Source organism: Amphibalanus amphitrite, unplaced genomic scaffold (genome assembly GCF_019059575.1).
Source record: "Amphibalanus amphitrite isolate SeventyFive unplaced genomic scaffold, NRLGWU_Aamphi_draft 000065F_arrow, whole genome shotgun sequence".
Taxonomy (NCBI): domain Eukaryota; kingdom Metazoa; phylum Arthropoda; class Thecostraca; order Balanomorpha; family Balanidae; genus Amphibalanus; species Amphibalanus amphitrite.
In genome coordinates, this window is record NW_024881561.1 from 671,737 (window position 1) to 691,943 (window position 20,207).

The 20,207-nt window shown below is 50.5% G+C and overlaps 1 protein-coding gene across 4 annotated transcripts in view; it reads left to right on the forward strand.

Annotated features, from left to right (window-relative positions):
• The window catches only part of LOC122378818 (RNA pseudouridylate synthase domain-containing protein 2-like), a 146,513-nt gene that overhangs the window by 114,262 nt on the left and 12,044 nt on the right, over positions 1–20,207 (forward strand). For 3 of the 4 annotated variants that reach the window (XM_043360334.1, XM_043360335.1, XM_043360337.1), the window contains exons 7-8: positions 3,557–3,644; positions 11,641–11,749. In XM_043360334.1, the coding sequence (XP_043216269.1) occupies positions 3,557–3,644; positions 11,641–11,749 (197 nt within the window). Of the gene's footprint in view, positions 1–3,556; positions 3,645–4,423; positions 4,512–11,640; positions 11,750–20,207 lie in introns of all 4 variants that reach the window. The other variant, XM_043360336.1, reaches the window with a different exon arrangement.

The following is a 20,207-nucleotide window of genomic DNA, read 5'->3' on the forward strand; positions in this document are numbered from 1 at the left end:
CCTACGTGCCCCTCCAAATTGAAACACGAGCTGGTCACACGATTTAGCATCATGGCACGGTGCCTGCAGATGAGCATGCCTGAGTTTGGTTATGCATACTGCAAGTGGCGCGACTAACGAACGCTAGGAAAAACCAGCAAAGCATAGTCTTCGACATAGAAAGCGAGAGCGACTCTGGTTTATCCAGAAAGGTGATAGGTGATATCACACGCAGCAGGGTTTGAAAATTCTCGTACCTAAACTTCTCGGATTTCGGTTTGCTATAAATGCATTACTGTGCAATCGTAGGCAATCTTTATCGTATAAATGCCGTTTTAGTTCTCTTTCTTTACAAAGAAAACGAAACAAAATCGGGCAAGTCGGACTCTGTGAGCTATGAATGTCCGTAATGTTTCCTGCATCCGCCAGTGGAGGAACAGGGAAAGAGAGCGAGAGAGAGAGAGAGAGAGAGAGAGAGAGAGAGAGAGAGAGAGAGAGAGAGAGAGAGAGAGAGAGAGAGAGAGAGAGAGAGAGAGAGAGAGAGAGAGAGAGAGGAAAGAGAAAGCGAGATTGCATCCCATTCCACAAAAATATCTTCAGTAGATGATAAACATAAAAAGATTTAACAATGTCGAGAATAGACCAAGAAAACAATGGAGGGGGGTAGGGTTCACTATGGTAATGTATAGACATGCATGTATTTTTTAATTAATTTCTGCCTTAATTGTTAATTTATTTGCAAAAGTCCATGTAACTATGTCCCAAGGTATACACGGGGACAGTCTGGTTGAATAACATATGTTTCGTTACAGTATATCCGTAAATACAACTATTTAACTATGAACCGCTCATATTTTTGACTACGCCAACACCGAGTGGCAACTATAGTTGCCAAGTACAAATCTAGTACAAATAACTACAAATGAGTAGAGTGCTTTCAAGTTTTGAGACACTGGTAGCCTGCCTACATCCTTTCTGGATCAAAATAAGCCGAAAATGCTCGGAAATACCGGACACTCTGGAAAAACAGCGTCGTTTTCTTCGGGACCGTCAAGCCAATATGGCGGCCGTCTCTGCAACGTCTGACTATTTCTTGATTTGTGAAGCATGTTGCGCACAGGACGTGACTAAAACCGTCTGATCATGATGAGAAGGGACTATGCTGATTAGGCATCCCACAAATGCTGTTCTGACGTCATTAACTTGCCTTCAGCAGTAGGTTTTTGTAGATGGCAACTATAGTTGCCACTCGGCGTTAATGAGTTAACACCCCCGTGCCTCTGAGATATGACAAACCGCAATCAAATATTTATCGGTCGATTCAGGTCTGGAAGATTTGGCATTTTATTACTATGAAAGGTCAATTGGCAATTCACTTTTACTATGCCCAGAGCGATATAGTTAGTTTCATTTTATGCCAACGATCTCCAGGTTACCGGGTAAGCTAGAAATTTCACAGAAACCTCTAAATCTCATCACCACATGACGCGCGCAGCTTCTGACGGTAATATATTGTAACAGCAATGCGGCCTGACGGAAAACTTGTCACATTTGCATATCAGCCGCTTGCAACTCATGGCAGCCATCAGGCCAGTCTGGCGCGGACAGCCAATTTCAGCTCCATTCTGATCCATTATGAACAGCGCCACTGGGAAAATATGACGCTGTAATACTGCCCCCAGTCAGTTTGTTCACTCGTAAATCCCGGATACATTGTTGAGGTTTTCAATGGCAGACGCTGTGGTGTCTTGTTTATTGCGTCCCAATTAGTTACACATTCGAAGTCATTGAATCCAACGTTAAATGAAAAATTACCTCGGGCGTGATTGAATCCGTTACCTGGGGCAAAATTGTTTCGGGGTTATAATTAAGCAAGGACAGACTGAGAAATAAGGTCGCTGCAGGTTTTCCGCACACACATATATCGGAGCGTTTGTGATAAGTGCTGCCGGTGAGCGGATTTTTAGCGCACTAAACCGTTGCTGCCGAGCGCAGGCCCAATTGTCGGTGACCTTTCGCACCACTGCGTCTGTAGAGTGGGGTGTGTGCTGCCCACTCGGCGGACAATTTGATCTGTTCTGATTGGAGCACTGGCACTACTCTAAGGACGCCCGCGGATTGAACGCTCAACGAGTTCCCGGAAAATGGAACAATTAATACCGGTGGGGCAGGTACTACTGTAAAATATCTGCTGTAGCTTCAAGCCGCAAATGAGTTATCGTTTCTACTCTTAAATTACTTCATAATACCACTCACTTCATAAATCAGGCTCATTCCGGGGTAGTTCCCCGTTGCAACGTGCACGCTTCTCTAGCAATGCCTCAGCAGTCACCTGTCCTGTCAAAGCTATGTGTGATTTGTGTCTTACTTAGCCTTCTGAAGACTCGCTAAATCTGGCATCCTGATGCTTTCCAGCATCGTGATGTGGTGTTTTTTATCGTTCCCTCGTTTCTTGCCCCCTCGAGCTATTAGTAGCTCACCGAAACATCGTCCTGGCGTGCTCAGGTAGGCAGCTAAGATTGACTTCAATGTATGTAAGGAAGCTGACGAGAGAAGTGTGCTGTTAAACATCGTTGAAACTCGTAAGCATCATAAACCCCGCTCTCTGAGTTCGGTATGAAACACTCCACCCACGCCGTTCGCCTGTGGGTTCTAACTTTGATCGTCCAGCGGCCGTGACCTTCCTAAATCAGTGCGCGGCCCGTCGGCCGGTGGCCGGTGTCGGGTCCCGCGGTCGTCACTCATGGCCAGCGGAGTGATACTGATGGCTCCCACTGTAACTCTGCCGGCTGATAAGGGCACCATCGGCTCAGCCTCAGCAGAGGAGGACCGGCAAATGTCCCCTGACGCCGGCAATTTTATAAAGTGGCCGACGCGTGCTGGGTTCGGATACTACCAGAGGTTTCGGCGGACTCCACTGTGGCCACGCTGATCGGTTTATTTGAGAATGACTTTTAGCACTGCGTGTTTGATCCCACAACCGTTCGACGGAACGGAGTGTTCAGGTGATGATCCGTGGAATTTGACCTCGATAGCTTTTGAAGACTTTATAAGAAGAATGCACTAAGATCTTATGGGAAGAGATCACTTTAATTTCACTACTCTATGTTTCGTCTTTTATAGGGGCATTTCTTAAGATTTTTATCAACTGCCTTGCCCTTTTTCTGGAGATCTGATGGTCATGCGTGGAAGAAGGCGTTTGTTGACTGTCGCCCATGCCGTTTGCAAGTCTGTAATCACGGTTAGCGTCTCCAGTCCCCGGTGGTGCCCCCCCCCCATCCCCCGCTGACCCCGGGGTCACGACCCGACCCCGAGCTGTGCAGTGTGCATGGCACATGTTGCGTCACGTTACGTGCTGGCGGCCGTGGGCGCGCACCAGCCATCCCCGTCCAATAGCCGATTTTTGTGGTAGCGCGTCGCCCCGGCTCGGTGACGGCCGCCCCTAGTGCGTCGCGTGTGTGTCCCGATCGGACCCGGTACCGTCCGCCGCCCCGCCGCCCCGCCGCCGCCGCCCCCGGGCCGGCCGCCGCCGCCCCCGCCCACCGCGGACTCATGACTCCGCTGCACACTGTTGCAGACACGAGGTGCCGATCACGGCCGATCCCGTGCCTCTCGTTCACATGGACGACGATATCGTTGTTGTCGACAAGCCCTCCTCCATACCGGTGAGTGGCCGCGAGTGTCTGTGTGCGCGTGTGAGGGAGAGTTCACAGGTGCAGCGGTGGAGGTCCGGACTCGGCGGCGGCTCACAGGTCAGTCAGCATGTGCACGGGCCAGCACGCCGGGCCGCTCTCTCTCCACCACTAACGCTGCCCCAGCACGCCAGCAGCGCGGTGTGGCCCACCCCGCCTCTCAGCCCCCAGTCGACAGGCGCTGTCTCTGCTCTGTCCTCCGTCTGTACTTCCCAGATGGTCATCTGTACGACTATCCTCCGCAGTCCTGGATGGTGTTTCACCATCCTTACCCACTCGTCCCGTCTTATCCGTCACGTTCTTGCTGTTCAGAGTTTCTTCTCTATTTATTGTCGCTTTATTGCGTTGTTTCCTGCTGGTGTTTTCCAGCCTTCCTACTTAAATTTCCTTCTGTCTCCTTTTTTGCATTTTTATCTACTTTCCCTCTTTCCTCAGTTCGTCCATTCTACCTTTCTCTCTTTAATATCTTTTTGTTCACTCTGTTTTATTTTACTTTCTCTCTTGCTAACTCTTTCTCACTCTATTTTCCCCTTTTCTCTCCCTAGCTCAGAGACCTCTCCTTCCCTCCCCTCCCCTCTCGCCCTCCTCCTTCCCTCGACCACCCAGCTCACCCTCCCTTTCTCTCTGTCTCTTTCTCCTCTGGTGTTCGGATTGAAGTGAGCGCCCGTGTGCCGGGCCGGCCGTGACGCCGCGGGCCGCCGTGACGCCGCTGGCACCGTGACGCCAGAGAGCCCCCTGACACTGTGTTCCAGGCACGAGACACCCGTGCTCTCGCGGCCCATGGAGATAATCCACTTGTCCGATGAGCTGGTGGTGCTGGATAAGCCCTGTTCACTACCGGTGAGTACAGGCCGCGCACAGTCCCGGTACTCACCGCCCCGACCCTGTCCGTAACACTGACACCGGTACTGAGCACCGGCTGCCACCCCGTCCGTCACTCCGGTCACAACACCGCGAGAAACTGGTCCGAACACCGGGAGAAACTGGTCCGAACGCCGGGAGAAACCGGACTGAACGCCGGGAGGAACCGGACTGAACGCCGGCCGTGGGAAACCGGCACAAACACCGAGAGAAACCGGACGGAACACCGGGCCGGTAGACACCGTTCCGAACACCTGGAGAAACCGGCCAAACACCGAGAGAAACCGGACGGAACACCGGGCCGGTAGAAACCGTTCCGAACACCTGGAGAAACCGGCCAAACACCGAGAAAGGCCGGTCAAAATCCGGGAAAGGCCGGTCGAAACACCGGGAGAAACCGGCCCAAGCACCGGGAGAAGCAGAACGGAACACCAAAAGGTCAGAATGCTGTGGGAAACGGACCCAAAACATCCGGAGAAACTGGTCCAGGCACCGGGAGAAACCAGACAAAACACCGGGAGGGACTGTACCGAACGTCGGAACAGACCGGCCCAAACACCGAGAGAAACCAAACACAATATCAGGACAACTTGTGCACAACACCGCAAGTAACCAGGTGAAACACCGGGAGAAATCTGACCACAACACCGAAAGGAACTGATGAAATCGTATGCAGTGCTCTTGCGACGAACATCCTGGCTCATAACACCGGGAGAAACCGGTCCAAACACTGCTTGTCGGAGGAAAAGGAAACAACGCGGCATGCCCGAGAGAAGAGCGGGCCGGTGTAGCCATCGGTCCTGTCTCCCGGAATGTTCGCAAAGCAGAGGACACCTCATCTGCTCTGGCATTGCAACCAGCTGAGCCTGATGGTGAAATCGAATGAGGTCCGACTATGAGACGAGCTTCATCCGTTGGGTCATGGGTGGTTCGTAGGGGTTGTCGAGTGATGGCTGATAAAGGACAGCTTTGAACGGCGTGAACGAGCCGGTGGAAATCGCGAATCGTACCGGACGCCACATAGTCAAGGTGAGGTATAACCGCAGACCCGACAAAGGAAATTACTGACGTTTTTTGGTCAACCAGGGTACATTTTTTAGGCACGGACTCTCGAGTGTAGGCAGAGACTGAGACTGACTGGGCACTGAGACGGCCAAAAGACGACACCATTAACAACTGGGCGGAGCCAGGAACGTTTCACTGACAATCCAGATTCACTGGCCGTCTACCTGTCAAGGACCATGGACGACGAGTGTGTCCAATGATAAGGTTTCCTGAGGGAGTACACCACAGGCGGAACGGTTTCTGTCAGTTCATGCCTGTACGACGTAGGTTGTACTAAAACAAAGGCGGTTGAGGAGCGGGTCTCAATGCAACTACGGGTGTGTAGCTAGACGGTTGTCTTTGTCCCAGTTGAGGGTCACCTAATCCCATCGGCAAAATATTATGCTATTTTCGCTCATTTTCGCGACCTGACAAGTGAGATCTTGGAAGCGACATCAGCTTTATTTCAAGTATCAAACCCGGTGTTTTTTTTTGTAGCAGGCACCGTTCAATAACACATCCGGTAGCGTCTTTAAAGCTATTCCATTATAATCACATGCCATGTTTTTCGGCAGTCTTTTTTTGCAGCGCTGCTCACCCCATCTACTATTTTTGGTGGGTTATTGTTTTCTCTTAGCTTTGTTATGCTGTCCAGTGATATCAGATATCTGCACGTAAAAATAGCAGTTCTTTGGGGTGTTGCCAAAGCAAAGCAAATGTCTTTCCTGGAGGCGATTGGTAGTTTTATTGATATTGATTTTCTCATCAGATATATGTTCTGCTCGTCACAGCGAATCTTCTCCATTTAGCAAAATCACTTTAAAATTGTTCCGATACCCGCATCTACCATTCAGATCGTCTTTTTCATATCTGCCTATTTTTCTAGGGCTCGTCCATAGTTAATAGGTATATATGTATTTATCTTACATCAGCGAGAGATGGATGAGACATCTGTGAGGCCTGATCTGCTCGCTCGTTCCCTCAGTCACACAAATATTTCTGGTGGCGCGGCGGGTCTTGTTGGCTCGTTTTCTGCGCGCTGAGTGACAGACGACCTGCGGCAGCCCACCGCTGAGTTGTCAAACAGCTCCGCGCGGCCGGGGACCGTGGCCGCCGGCGCCGTACGTCTGTGGCTTACACGTATGAGAACATCGGGCAGCTCTGCTGGCGATGCCGGCTGCGGGCGATCAGAAAACGGGAATCAAGAATGGAAATAGTCTCGAGCTCAGTGACAAAATCACGTCGCAGTAGCACTTCGGATGTGGGACAGATGCGTAGTTGTTGACAACTTCTGGGAATAACTGCGACTGAAATATGTGCATAGTCGAAAGAAAGGTGGGCGTGACATTTTACATATATTAGGCTGAAAAGGAGCACAATTGTCAGCATGGCTGAAAATGGGCTGTGGAAAACACCCTGCTATCTTGACAGGAATAGTGACGACCCGCCCGCTGAGATAACACATCGCGTCTGTGTGTGCGTATGCCAGCGTTGGTCACCGTTGAACGCTGTCGTCGCGCGTGCCAGCGCCTCAGCTGCCCCACTGCCCTGAGGGGGGGGGCGTGTCCAGTCACCTGTTGGTGGACCGACCGACGCTGGCAGACAGCCCAGAGGACGGGCGGGCGACGGGCACGGGTCCCGCAGAGTGGAGACAGAGCGACCGATGGAGATAACCTTCCGGGCGGTCCGTCCCTAAAAGGAAGAGGGTGTCCCACGCTGCCAATGCGCCGGGTGTCGATGGTGCTAAAGCGAGCTCACTTTCTTGTAAATTTAGGCATTGACCAGCTTTTTACTGAACTTTTGGTTTGGTATCATCATAGATAACATGATTCATGTTATCTATGGTATCATCTATCCCTCAATCATGGTAGAAGGCAGCTCCGCTAAAATTCTGGCCGCTTATTTTTGTTACATTTGTCGTTTGACTTGGCAGAATGTTACATATTGACACTACATAGCTACGACAGGATATTTTCGAAAAATGCCACTTCAGAGCACGAAGACGAACAACCCAAACACTCGATCGTCCGCCGTGCACAGGCGCGACTGACGTGTTACAGAGACTGAGGGGAACTGTGACTGTCGGCGTGTGAGGCCGGCTGACGTTCACATATTGTGGCGAGCTCTGACTGAGTCTGATGACTGACTGACGGAAAGCCAGCGGCGGCTGCCTGCTGACGAGGGAACACGACGTTCCAACTTCCCACTGACATCTACTAGACACGACTAGAGGGCATATCGCTACCCCGAGCTTTGATATCCAGTGAATCACAACTCGGAGTCGTACAGAGAGCTGGTCTATCCGTGTGTTTACTTTTCGTGGCCGAATCTCGCCTCTATTTGGCGCCCAGTTGCTGTGCAGGGGGTGTAAAAGTACGGTAAGTCAGGACCTGCTCTTAGCTGTTTGCCATAGACTGCCTCATTTCGTCGGATTCGTAGTGTTTTTTGGCGGAGTGTTTTGTGTTTTCGGGTAATGTTTAGTTCCCAAGCCCATACATGTTCCTCATCTCTTTAGCTAAACTCTTCAAAATACTTAACTTTTGTAGTATGAACCGTGCCCTTTGGATGTTTTTTTTTCAGAATGTCTCCCCACATATCGCGTTCTGGTTGTTGTCCGTGCATGAGAGGACTGGTTGCAGCGTTTGAAATTTGCTCGAAAACTCTTACGAGGACTGTGAAGTGTGTAATGCTCTGTTTCTGACTGCATGCCTTGTATGCCAATGGTTGTGTTGTTGATAGTGTGATAAAGGATCACTGTGTGATTTGTGTAGGATATCTTAAATTGTAGCGATGGTTAGATTATATTATCCTCATGGTAATGAATATGCTGTCATTACCATATTGCACACTTGACGCTGGCGCAGCTCCGTCGGTAGAGTCGGTTGTTGAAAAGGCCAGCTAAACTGAAGCCATTCTATTCATCATTGCGAGGCTTTCCTTGAAGCGTGAACACGTGAACTTAGTTACTTATCCTGGTAATAAAGTAAACAAAATGCTACTCAGAAGGGATGGCAGTTCGTTGGAAGGCTCGTGTCAGGCTCGTGTCGGGTCGCTTTCCGAGGTCTCCCTCAGTGGTGCTAATTCACTGAGGCGACAACTGGCTGCGGCCTCGGTGACCGCCCTGCCGAGCGGAGCGTAAAATGACCTCCGGTCACACTCAGCAGAGCGTGTCGCAGCTGGCCGCCTCTCAATCCCGCCCTGTTTGTCACAGGGCGCCCCTTTCCCAGGCACAGTCGCGTGATTCTCATATAGTGGCATAATTCTCCAAGATATGATGCAACAATGCGCCCACTGTCCCATCTCACAAACGTCTTCGTCGGCACGATGGTCACGACACGTCTCCTGTACGTCAAAGCACGACGCCACAGTGCCAAGAGTCAAGACCCATGCCGTTTGTCTCGGGAGTTGAGACCGGGACCGAGTCCCAGGGGTCGCGGCTATCAGCGAGTGTCTGACGTCACCCAGTGATGCGCTATCACTGGACTGTAATCGCCACGCCCCGTGTGGATTGTCCATGATGGTAATACATACATACATACATACATACATACATACATACCTACATACATACATACATACATACATACATACATACCAGTATAACGCCTTTGGGGGCGACTAACGGAGCGAGCGAGAGGGTGAGCCTTGCACGTGCGAAATTTCGACGGGGTACCTCCAGCTGACTTGTGCACGGCACCCTACTAACCGGTCTCTAGCGATGTGCCAAATTTGAGCACAATCGGCCCAGCCGTTCTCGAGATCTGGAAGCGGCACCCTGCACGTGCGCACGTGCAAAATGGGTCCCTACTGACTTTTGCACGGCACCCTACTAACCGGTCCCTAACCACGTGCCAAATTTGAGCGCCATCGGTCCAGCCGTTCTCGATATCTGGAAACGACCCCTGCACGTGCGCACGTGCAGCAGCACCCCAACTCTGGCACATGGATATGCAGTGCCTAGTGGGTGCCTACCTACATGCCAACTTTCAGCACAATCGGCCAAGTAGTTACCGAGATATTGCAACAATTACAAAACTGACACCTCTTCGTTTTGCACGTGGCACGTGCATAAGGGGTCACCCACATGCATCGGGAATAGTCCAATACTTGGTAGAAGGAATGAAGCTACCCTACAAAAATTACCGCGTGTAAATCGGTCAAGTGGTTGCTGAGATATAAGCCTCGCAAAAGCGTCCGCACGGCCGGCCGGCCGGCCGGCCGGCCGCTCATACTCAGAAATTTCCGTTAATCTAATGAAAGACTCCGCTCGCTTCGCTCGCTCCGTAATCAATAGTCACACCGTGGTGATTGGTCACTTTAGTAATGTTTCCGGCCTCGTCAGTCTGTCTTCCCCTTTCCCCACTGTTGCTCCGCTAAACTTTCTTTAGATATACCGTGTCAGACAAAACAGCCAGTTGAGGCAGAGAGCGCCTCGACCTCGGTTTGTGAGTTGTTTGGCCTCGCTGCGCGGCAGGTCATCAGACGTGTTATGGAGATGTCGCAATCTTCAGAACTCTCCTCTGAGCTCCCCTTAAGCACGGTTAGTGGCCCCCAGCGGACGACATAGCCGCTCGCCCTGCCCTTCCGGCGTGATGAAACATGCAAAACGACCCGCCAGGGCACAAACACAACACGTTCAAATTGAAAAATGCAGAGCAATGAGTGTCAAGAACCTATCCACTTTTCCTACTTGCCTATTGAACGTAAACGATGCCTTTGCCTTTTTGCCATGTCTTAGGCCAACTCATTCCCAGGGCGCTAAAACGATACGTCGGCACAAGGTAACTTAACGGGCACTTGGCATTACTCATAGGTAGGGGAAGTTGGGGCAATGCCGGAGTTGGGGCAAAGCCGAAATTCGAGATATTTCGAAAACCGTAAGACATGGATGCCACCTGTCAGTGATGCTCTGAAGCTTAAGTGACTACAATTATCGCATGTTTGTAACGAGTCGTCATTCGGAATACTTCGGCTGTGAGGGCGCCAAGAGCGTTTTCAAGGTACGCGTTCCTTGTACTACATGCGCCTTTGAAGCTGCATATCTTACTCATTATGCTACCGTTTGTCTGGCCAATTCGGTCAAGTAATCTTCAGCAGGTCTTTGCATAAGTGTGCTGCCTATTTGAAATTTATACGGCACGTTGAAAAGTTATGGGCCTGCAAATGAAAGTATGGCTGGCTGGGGTAATGCCGAAAACGTGCAATTACGCACGTTAAAGCACGCTACGTGGACTTTACTGCTGTAGAATAGCAACGCGAATTTTTAGTCACACAAATTACACTTTCAACCGACACAACGGCCTGTTACCTATAAGGAATTATTTACCTGGCATTTTCTTATTAGGTATATCACACAATTATAACTTCCAGTGTGCACCAAGCGTCCTCAAGCTCTTAAAACGCGTGTCAGCTTGGATAAATTCTGGATAAAGTTTAAGATAAAGTGGCAAAACATCAATGTCGGCATTCCCCGTAGATCATTTCTCTCATTTTCGGCTTTCCCCGCAGTCCGGGGCAACGCCGAAAAAGTCACTTCTTTGATATTTTTAGTTTGTGCGCTTAACGGTATGCGAATTCATCAAATGCGCCTGGTATGTTTGAAAGGCAAAAGACTGGCCTCTCGAATGACGCCAACAAGAATAGCCTATGTTGTCTACTTTGCGTGCTACGGGCGTCAGAAAAAAAGTATTCGGCGTTCCCCCAACTTCCCCTATAGGTACGCGTCTTATCCGGTATCACATTGTAAATGTAGCGTTTTGGACTTGACTTTGGCTCTAAAACGTGTGTCGTCCGTTGGCTAGTGCACTGTTAGACACGTGTATTTGCAGTGTGTTGTGTATGATGTTGCGTCTACCGTATGCTGTAGGTATTGATGTCTCCTGCGCGTGTGCCATGATTCTGCCGTCCGTACCCTCTGTGTCATCTTGTACCATGTCTCAGCTGTGGGCTGTGGTTGTGACACTGTTACACTGACCAGTTTCCTCGCTGTGTCGCCAGGTTCATCCGTGCGGCCGGTACGGTTGTGACACTGGTACACTGACCCTGTTCCTCGCTGTGTCGCCAGGTTCACCCGTGCGGCCGGTACCGCCATAACACGGTGGTGTTCATTCTGGCCAAGGAGCACGGCCTGAAGAACCTGCGGACCATCCACCGCCTCGACCGGCTGACCAGCGGTGAGTAGAGACAGCACAGCACACAGCACACAGCACAGCACATCAGCTCGTCGAGCCTTGATCTGGACCACCATGTACCGAGGACTCGTAGCTCAATTGCTGATTCTTTTATTTGGTTATTTTCCCATCCGGTCGATGACATATTGGCCGTGCAGTAAATGTCATCACAGACAGACCGCAAATTAAATGAAACCATTGACATCAATTGTGGTGTTCCTTATGCGCTACTTCAGAACCAAATGCTCACTAACATTCAGCGTTATTTGTTTGTTTTGGGCGATGACGCTCTCCAATGGGGCACGTCAAGCTTGTGTGTTGTCTTTAGCTGTGAGTTTATAAAACAACTCAGCAAGTACTTTGTCTCTCCGTGTACACTAGACAAAAGTCGAAGCTTATGTTTAAGAACTTGGGGTTCTCGCCGAATACCTATCCTCTTTCCCAGTTTGTGTTGTGCATTGATTTCCCTCGGTGTATTTAGGTGTTTTTTTTTTGTAATTTCTTAAAGGTAGTGTGCCACCTTTGAAAGATTTCCCATTTATTTTTCCTAGGATAAGAAGCTTCTGTTTTTACCTTATATCGAAAAAAAATCAAAAATGGGCCTGGAATAGTGCCTTTTTCGCCTAAAAGTTTATCGGTTTTTCGATATGTATAACAACTGTAGTGGGCTGAACTGCAAACAGGCGTCGGCAACAATCGCGAATGCGGCGCACATGTGACAATAAGCAAAGGTCATTATAGAGTTACGACATACGGGAATGAGTTATCAGCTGTCTAATCGTAGACAACACAATGTCGAGCCTTAAACTGTAAGCCTGTATTGGTATTGTTTCTTTTATTCGGCTGTCGAATATTATTTATGGTTTGAAATATGATTTTATGTAAAATAATTGATAAGAAAAAGCCGTCTCTTAATTTATGGCCCCATTTCACCACACGCAAGTGGCAGAAATGACAATGATCAGCTGACGCATTTTTCTTGGCCGAAGTCAGAGCGCGCGGCCCGACGCACCACCACCGCACCACAAAGTATGAGCAGAAGCCGCGCCCAAAGCCAGGGCCCCGGTAACGTGAGGTAGCCGAGTCGGGGCAGCGTGCGCTGACCCAAGCCAGGGCCGCAGCTTTGGGCGCGGTCTACCGCATCCCCGCGGGCAGCCCCGGGCTATCACATGACACCGGGAGGACGCGCGGCCCCGGCTTGGGTCAGCGCACGCTGCCCCGACTCGGCTACCTCACGTTACCGGGGCCCTGGCTTTGGGCGCGGTCTACCGCACCACCTAACAGGCGTGTTCGAAACCGCAGGAGATGATGATGAACGGGTTTATCGAAACTTGATTGGATGAGCCTATCGGTAATAGCGATTTTAGTGTGTGCATTTATTGTTCATAGTGGTGTGAAATGTGGTTGGGGTACGACCGACAACCCGTCGAGGCGAATTTCGCACTGGGGTACTCAAAATTTGAAGAATTTAAGACGTTTCCATGAGTTTTGAAGGTATGGATAAGTTCTAAAAATCCGGTTCTCCTTATCTGGGCCATTAACTCCATACGGTCCAGGAAAGCTGGCACACTACCTTTAATATGATAACATATGTTTATCAGCGAAACTGCTTGCTTTCCTCAGCTTTTACCAAGTCCCTTCACGTGTCTGCATTCCAAGTTATTTCCTTTTCCTTTTGGGTTGATATCAGCCCGTATATGGGACCAGACGGAACAATCAGTGAGCGTTCACCAGCCAGCCCCAGTTTCTGTCCGAAGGCATGGTGTTTGCTCGGTTGCTACGCTGGTTTTTGCCATCACCCCGGTCTGTTGGTACTGGTAACCGGGAAAGAACAATAGCGACAAACACCTGAATACCGTGACAAGCCGTTGTTTACCGTGGCACTAAGACGTATGGATACGGCCTGCTGTCACCTTACTTGGACGGTAATGGCGTGAAGAGGCACACCGTGATTGATACGGTACGATACGATACGGCACGATACAAATATGGCACAATTGATGATACAATCATGATCATTTACATGCGTCTTAGGCTACTCTGCCCGCCAGAACAGTATGTCAACTGTTGGTTATGAGAAGTTTTTTTTTCAGCGGCTTTCTTGACCGTTGATGAAGTTTGATTTGTTTTTTGTTGTTCACATTGCCATTCAAATCACATCCATCTTAAGTTTTACGCCGTTACCCACTATCACTCTCCGATTTCACTGTGCCCCGTGGCCGCTCAGGGTCCTGAGAAGTGAATGCGCCGTCACCCCACGTCCCCGAATCCTCACTCTCTGGTCCGAGTTCCGACCCAACATCTGTCGCTTCCCTTATTCACCTGCCAATGCCTACCACACCCTGCGTATCTGATGCCAGGACACTATGGGAGCTCCCCTCCTCACTCGATCGGGGAACCGCGTTGTGTCACCATGACGCCGCCGTCACGCCCGTGACACTGCCGTGTCGAACTGTGACGCGACGGACCCGACACGTCGTCGCCAGCACGCGACCGTGACACCGGACGGCGACCCGGTCGTACCGGCGATTTATTGGCCTGTGGAAGATTGGCTCAGTCCGGTAATGACCAAACGTTGTGGGCTATGATGGTTGACATGGTTCATTGCGTGGTTCTTGTTGATTGATATCTCATTCTTTCTACTTAATGTATCGATCGCTTAGTGTTGATGTGAGTATAGGTGCTGTAATAAATATATCGTCGGGCTGTATTTGCAGTTGTCATTAGCCGGTCGTTAGGTGACTTAAGAACGGTTGTATTCAAAGCAATGCACTACAACCGAGCTTTTCACCAGCTCCGGGAGCCATATATGTAGAGCTCAAGCAGTCTCCAAGGTCATTGAAGTCGTCAAATTGAAAAGGTTTCCATCTCAATATGAACAGAAGCATAACAGTTTCCGACATTAATGTTTCTACTGCATGATTGCTTTTCTCAGAGCACTGCTGTCTGCTCCTGAACTTCCGTGGGTCTACCGAGCTGTGGACCGACTTTGTATCTGTCCGATCTCTCTCTCTCTCTCTCTCTCTCTCTCTCTCTCTCTCTCTCTCTCTCTCTCTCTCTCTCTCTCTCTCTCTCTCTCTCTCTCTCTCTCTCTCTCTCTCTCTCTTTCTCTCTCTCTCTCTCTCTCCCGCGCCTTTCGTCTGCATTGCCGATGCACGGTCCTCGATCGTTGGATGATGCAAATGGGCCACGCTGAGCCCTCACAGACGCATAAGGAATCGACTCCGGACGGCCATTTAGACCGACTGTCTGAATATAGTGGCCGGCCGGGAAATGGTGAGAGAATTGAGACGACTTTCTTCCGGGAGCGTCTGCGTCTGTCGGGCTGTCTCTGTCATACAGGGGCGTGGCGGTCTCTGGACTCGGAGAGAGCCATTTTCCGATAGCTGCTAGAGGCGACACGTGTGTAGAGGTGTTGCGAATTCTGACCAACACACCCCGTTCCGTTTCGGGTCGATGGCGGCCCGTTGACAATTTACTTTCCTGACAGGTCAGATTCCCGCCTGCATTAGAATGCGCCTACCGAGCCCAGCTAGTGAGGCTTATCGGTACGACAAACACTGCCAGCAAATCCTCTGGCGCGGCATGGCCGGCGGTCTGACGAGCTGGCCCTCTGACGGTCAGGGGTCAACTAATAGCCACTGTCACAATGCACTGTGTGTGACGTGTGCCGTTGCCTCGCATAATCCGGGCTATTTATAGCGCTGCCATGCCATCCACGCTGATGGCGGAACGGACCCGTAATTACTGACAGACCAATATCCACTATCCAGTTGAGTTTGACTTGCAGCTCTAATGTGCCTAAGTGTATTTTGTAAAACTGTTGGCTCTTCTGTCCCCTGCCCGGATACTCCAGCTCCAATTCACTCTTCTCTCTCTCTCTCTCTCTCTCTCTCTCTCTCTCTCTCTCTCTCTCTCTCTCTCTCTCTCTCTCTCTCTCTCTCTCTCTCTCTCTCTCTCTCTCTCTCTCTCTCTCTCTCTCTCTCTCTCTCTCCTTCCTCTCTCTCTCTCTCTCTCTCTCTCTTCTCTCTCTCTCTCTCTCTCTCTCTCTCTCTCTCTCTCTCTCTCTCTCTCTCTCTCTCTCTCTTTCTGCCGTCCTCTGTCCCCGCTACCGTCATCGTCCCCATCCCAGTACCCTTTCCTGCACCATGGCACGGCGTTGTCCGACCCCTGTCATATGCCCGGCCCAGTTCCAAGCTCCCGACTCCCGGCATCATGCCTGGCCATTAGTTCAAGGGGACGGCCCAGGGCTGTTTCGTGTCTAGTTAAAGGGTGCTGTTTCGTGCCATTATATAGTTAAAGGACGGCCCGGCGCTGTTTGGTATTCATCATATGGACTTATCTGCCGTAGTGGGACCGTCCATTGCCGCCGCTCTGCTCGGGCCCTGACACCACCGTCTCCCTTAGGTGAGATATGTCTGCGACAATACGAGACAGAGTTTCACACCGCCTGGCAAGGCAGACCGGTAGTTTCTTTATCCGTTGTAATAGGAACCAACTCCATGAATCCGCGCATGATTGATTGCCTATAGTTGTTTCTCAGATTCCATAAGTGAACCAAACCAATACGCCGTCACGCTTTGGTTCATCCACAGCTCATGTGATCATGACTTGGAACATCCAGCGGGGTCTGATTGAGCGAGAATCTTTTGGCTCGTTTTATAATGATTCTTTATAAAAGCTTTGATGAAATGAAATTGAAAAGTTTGCAGGCATCCAATCTGAGGGTAGTCATTTGAGCATTTGTGTTTGTGTCATGTGTGAAATTCATTCCTTCCCGTCATGAGCCTCCAGCATTCTTGGTTTGGCAACGGATCATAAAGCTCCAGGAACGCGCGGAAGCAATCTCCATATAGTTACGCGGCCGCCGTCCCTCACCGCTCTTGTTTGAGATTGTATCTTCTGGGTGACGAGGTTCCTGTCAGCGAATCAGCTGTTGTCATGGCAACGAGCAGCTCTGCGGCGAAGTTACCTTGGCCCGGTGGACGGCGGGGGTCATCAGGTCGACCGATGCCGACCCAACGCAAACGTCCGCCCGCTAACAGACAGACAGACCAGCTGCCGATGATAGTTCTGTGGGCCCCGGGCGGCGTCAGGCTGAGATAGGTACCGGGGCAATTTGGGCCGGATGGCGAGTATGTGGCATGTGCCTGTGGTACGGTGAGACTGAGCTCCTTACGGATTCAATGGGCTCCATATTCACACTGCACACATGTGAACGGATAGTCCTGTGTAGATCAATGAGACGTGTGTGCTGTGTAGTGCTCAAAACTCAGAAATGGCTCGTTTGTGCTCCGTGATTCATGAGCCAATAGTTACCTGGACTTGTCGTTTCGGGGTTCAATAATGTTCGATCAGCGTCCTGCGCCGGGCGTCCGACCGATCCAACCCTCACACTGGCGTGGTAGACTGTGCCGCGCCACAGGCATGTACTGCGGGCAGCCTACCTTCCCGTCCGCCCGTAGTCCCACACTCGCAGCCTCGGCAGCCGGCAGATGCTGGACGCCCGACACACACTGGCACGGATGGTCCCATTCTGCAGCAGCACTCAGCAGTCACCTCCCAAAGGGCTTCACAGAGGTCACTAAATCCCCCGCCCTCCCGAGAAATCACACCACCTGTCCCCTGTCTTCCCTCGCTCTACCGTAGGTGTCTGCGCTCACGCTCATTCACCCCCGCATTTCCCTGCGGAGAGCAGAGGTTCACCCCCGCATCTCCCCGCGGAGGGCAGAGGTCAACACGGCCGTCTCGGGAGGGCTGCGGCACCCGTTCGTCACACACGCGCCACTATTGATCTGTTTGCGCCGCGTACGCCGCACCGCGCCGCGCCTCGCGAGGTGAACAGACAGGTGCGGGCCCGGCGTCTGGGCTCTGTCTGCAAGAAGTCCGGATCCTCTGATACCAACAGGGGAATCGGGAACAACATCGGGAATCGTCAACTCATTTATGTAATTCATAGTGACTAGATTCCATCTCGATTCTGTCGTTACTTTCGTGTCATACCGGAGGTAGAAACAATTATCATTGCATCGCCGTCAAACTACGAGTATGTAGTTGAATTGCTGTCACCTGGGCCTCGTTTCATAAAGCGAGTCCGTAACTTATGCCGGTTTTTGGTCTAGCGATAAATCTATTTCACTTTCTCCCGTCCGTTCTTGCTTGCAAGATACATAAATGCAACGATTCAAACTATCGTCATCTCTTTACATGCACTTGCAATACAAGACCAAAAACCGGCGTAAGTTACGAACTCGCTTTATGAAACGAGGCCCTGGTTCTAATAGGTAGTCGCAGTCCCACCGGTGCCACCACCACGGACTCGATGTCTCAGGACAGAGTTCATGGCACCTCATCGCAGTGCTGCGCCGACGGTCTATTATTGGACGGCGCCTTCCCAGGCCTCTCCGGTCCAATGGTACGGCCGGCGTGAGGCCTCCTTTTCTCTCGTGTTTCCGGCGGGGCCGCTGATTAATGAGGTCGACACCACCTTGGCCGCACCTCGGCCTTTTGGAGTACTCGCCTCGCTGACATCGGGGATTAGATCCGCCATCTGCCGCTAAGGTCCTGCCTCTGACGACGTTTTGATGTTGATGGTGATGTTCTGAATATATGTGAACCCACCCTAATTAAATATACCCTGTGAACCCACTGCAACATGCGGAAGGTCATAGACATATGCTCCTCGTAATATTGTATGATATCCAATCCAATATATAAGTTAAATGTTTGTATCGTGGTGCTTCTTTTCGTCCGAAACGTATGGGAGTTGACTACGAATAATCTGGCTTCTAATTTTGATGGATGAATTTGCTATTATAAGATAAATGAATACTCTCGGGCCGGGCTCATAATTCGGGTATTGTTTTATGGTTTTTAGTTTAAAGACAATTAATGTTAAATGGTCCATATATTTATAGGTATAAGGCAAGCCCTCGACAGCGCAAGCCATTTTGTCTCCGACGGCTCGGAGCATAGGTGCTGCGCTTTCTTCGCGTATAATCCCAAAGGGACAAAACTTGGCCCAAAACTCACCAAGGTAGCTCAACCAAAACTTGGTGGTAAATCGGGCGGACCTGTCTGCAAATAGGACCAATGTTTACCAAACAAGTTTATGATTCCAGTGTGAAACTACCTTAACTCAGTTTCATAGTTTTGATTCAGGATATGTCCTTTTTTCATTTGTGTGGGCATGATGCCGTCGCCGCTAGATAATATAAAGCCAGCAGTAGTACCTACCTCCAATTAATACCTCCGTCCTTCAATTGATTCCAGCAGTACCGTACCTGTGTATTTGTGAAATATCGGATAAGTTAAACGCGTTTTAAATTGTGACGTCATTTTTTGGAGGACTGAGGTCAATGACCTGGAGCCGACCTTTCGTCTTACGTAATAACTCATCATGAGAACATGCTTCTGCCGAATAAAATGATTAGCTAATCACTAATGGCATTCGTTAGAGCAAATACAGGAGACATTTTCCCGAGCTCCGGCCATCAGTCGAGAGTTGCCTGCAGAACGGACTGAGCTCGCGTGCCGTCTGCCATCGGGTGTGATAGCCGTCCCCGGGGCAATGTCGGTCCGTGTTGCCGACCAGTGCGTGACCGCCGCCCTCGCTGCGCTAATTAAGCTGGACGCTAATGAAATGAGGGCACGGTAATTAAGTGATGAGCTACCTGGCAGTGTAACACGTAACAAGTGAGGTATTTACGGCCCCAAAGGGACGGGCAGGTGCGTGAATGTCTAATTGAATTAAAAAGGTGCTGCTTATACGAGGTGGCGAATTACAGCCATTTGCATCATTAGTGCATGTTCAATGTTCATACAGGCATTTGTTGATCTCGCCTCGCCCACTTCAAGACAACACTCAATCATCACAATCCGTGTGGCCGCTAATAGTAGTCGTATCCACTGTAGCTATTCGGTCGGGGAGAGCCCGCTCCGACCGTGCCTCATTGGCGCAGTGGTTTACAGCCCCCCCCCCTTCTCAATTCAACGCCCCTCCCTCCCACTCAGAGCCGCCAAACCCGTCCGCTCGCTCGGCGGAGCCGGCGGCAGCGGACCCTGCCCAGCCGTAATATCTGCGGGCCGTTTGTTGAAAGATGGAATGTCGCCTTGATTACGGGAGTAATATCTCACCCCAGTCTCGGCCGCTGGCTCCCTACGCTCGATATTAGATGTGGGCATGTCAGCCGGCCAAGTGTTATTCAACTGGAATGTTAGGACCAAATGATCGGACCTATAATCAATTTATACGCAAGGGCGTGTTATTCTCGAGGTCGCATTGATTCAATGGAAAAGGAAAATATGTTTGCAGGAGCAAGTAGTGCATATCAAAGGAAGGAGATCCAGCGAATGTTTTGCTTCATTTTTATATTTAGCCACTCTTATCGTTAATTTTGTTTTGCCGATTCAGGATGCCCTCAGCTATGTCACTGTATGCAATGGGCACAATAGAGGTAAG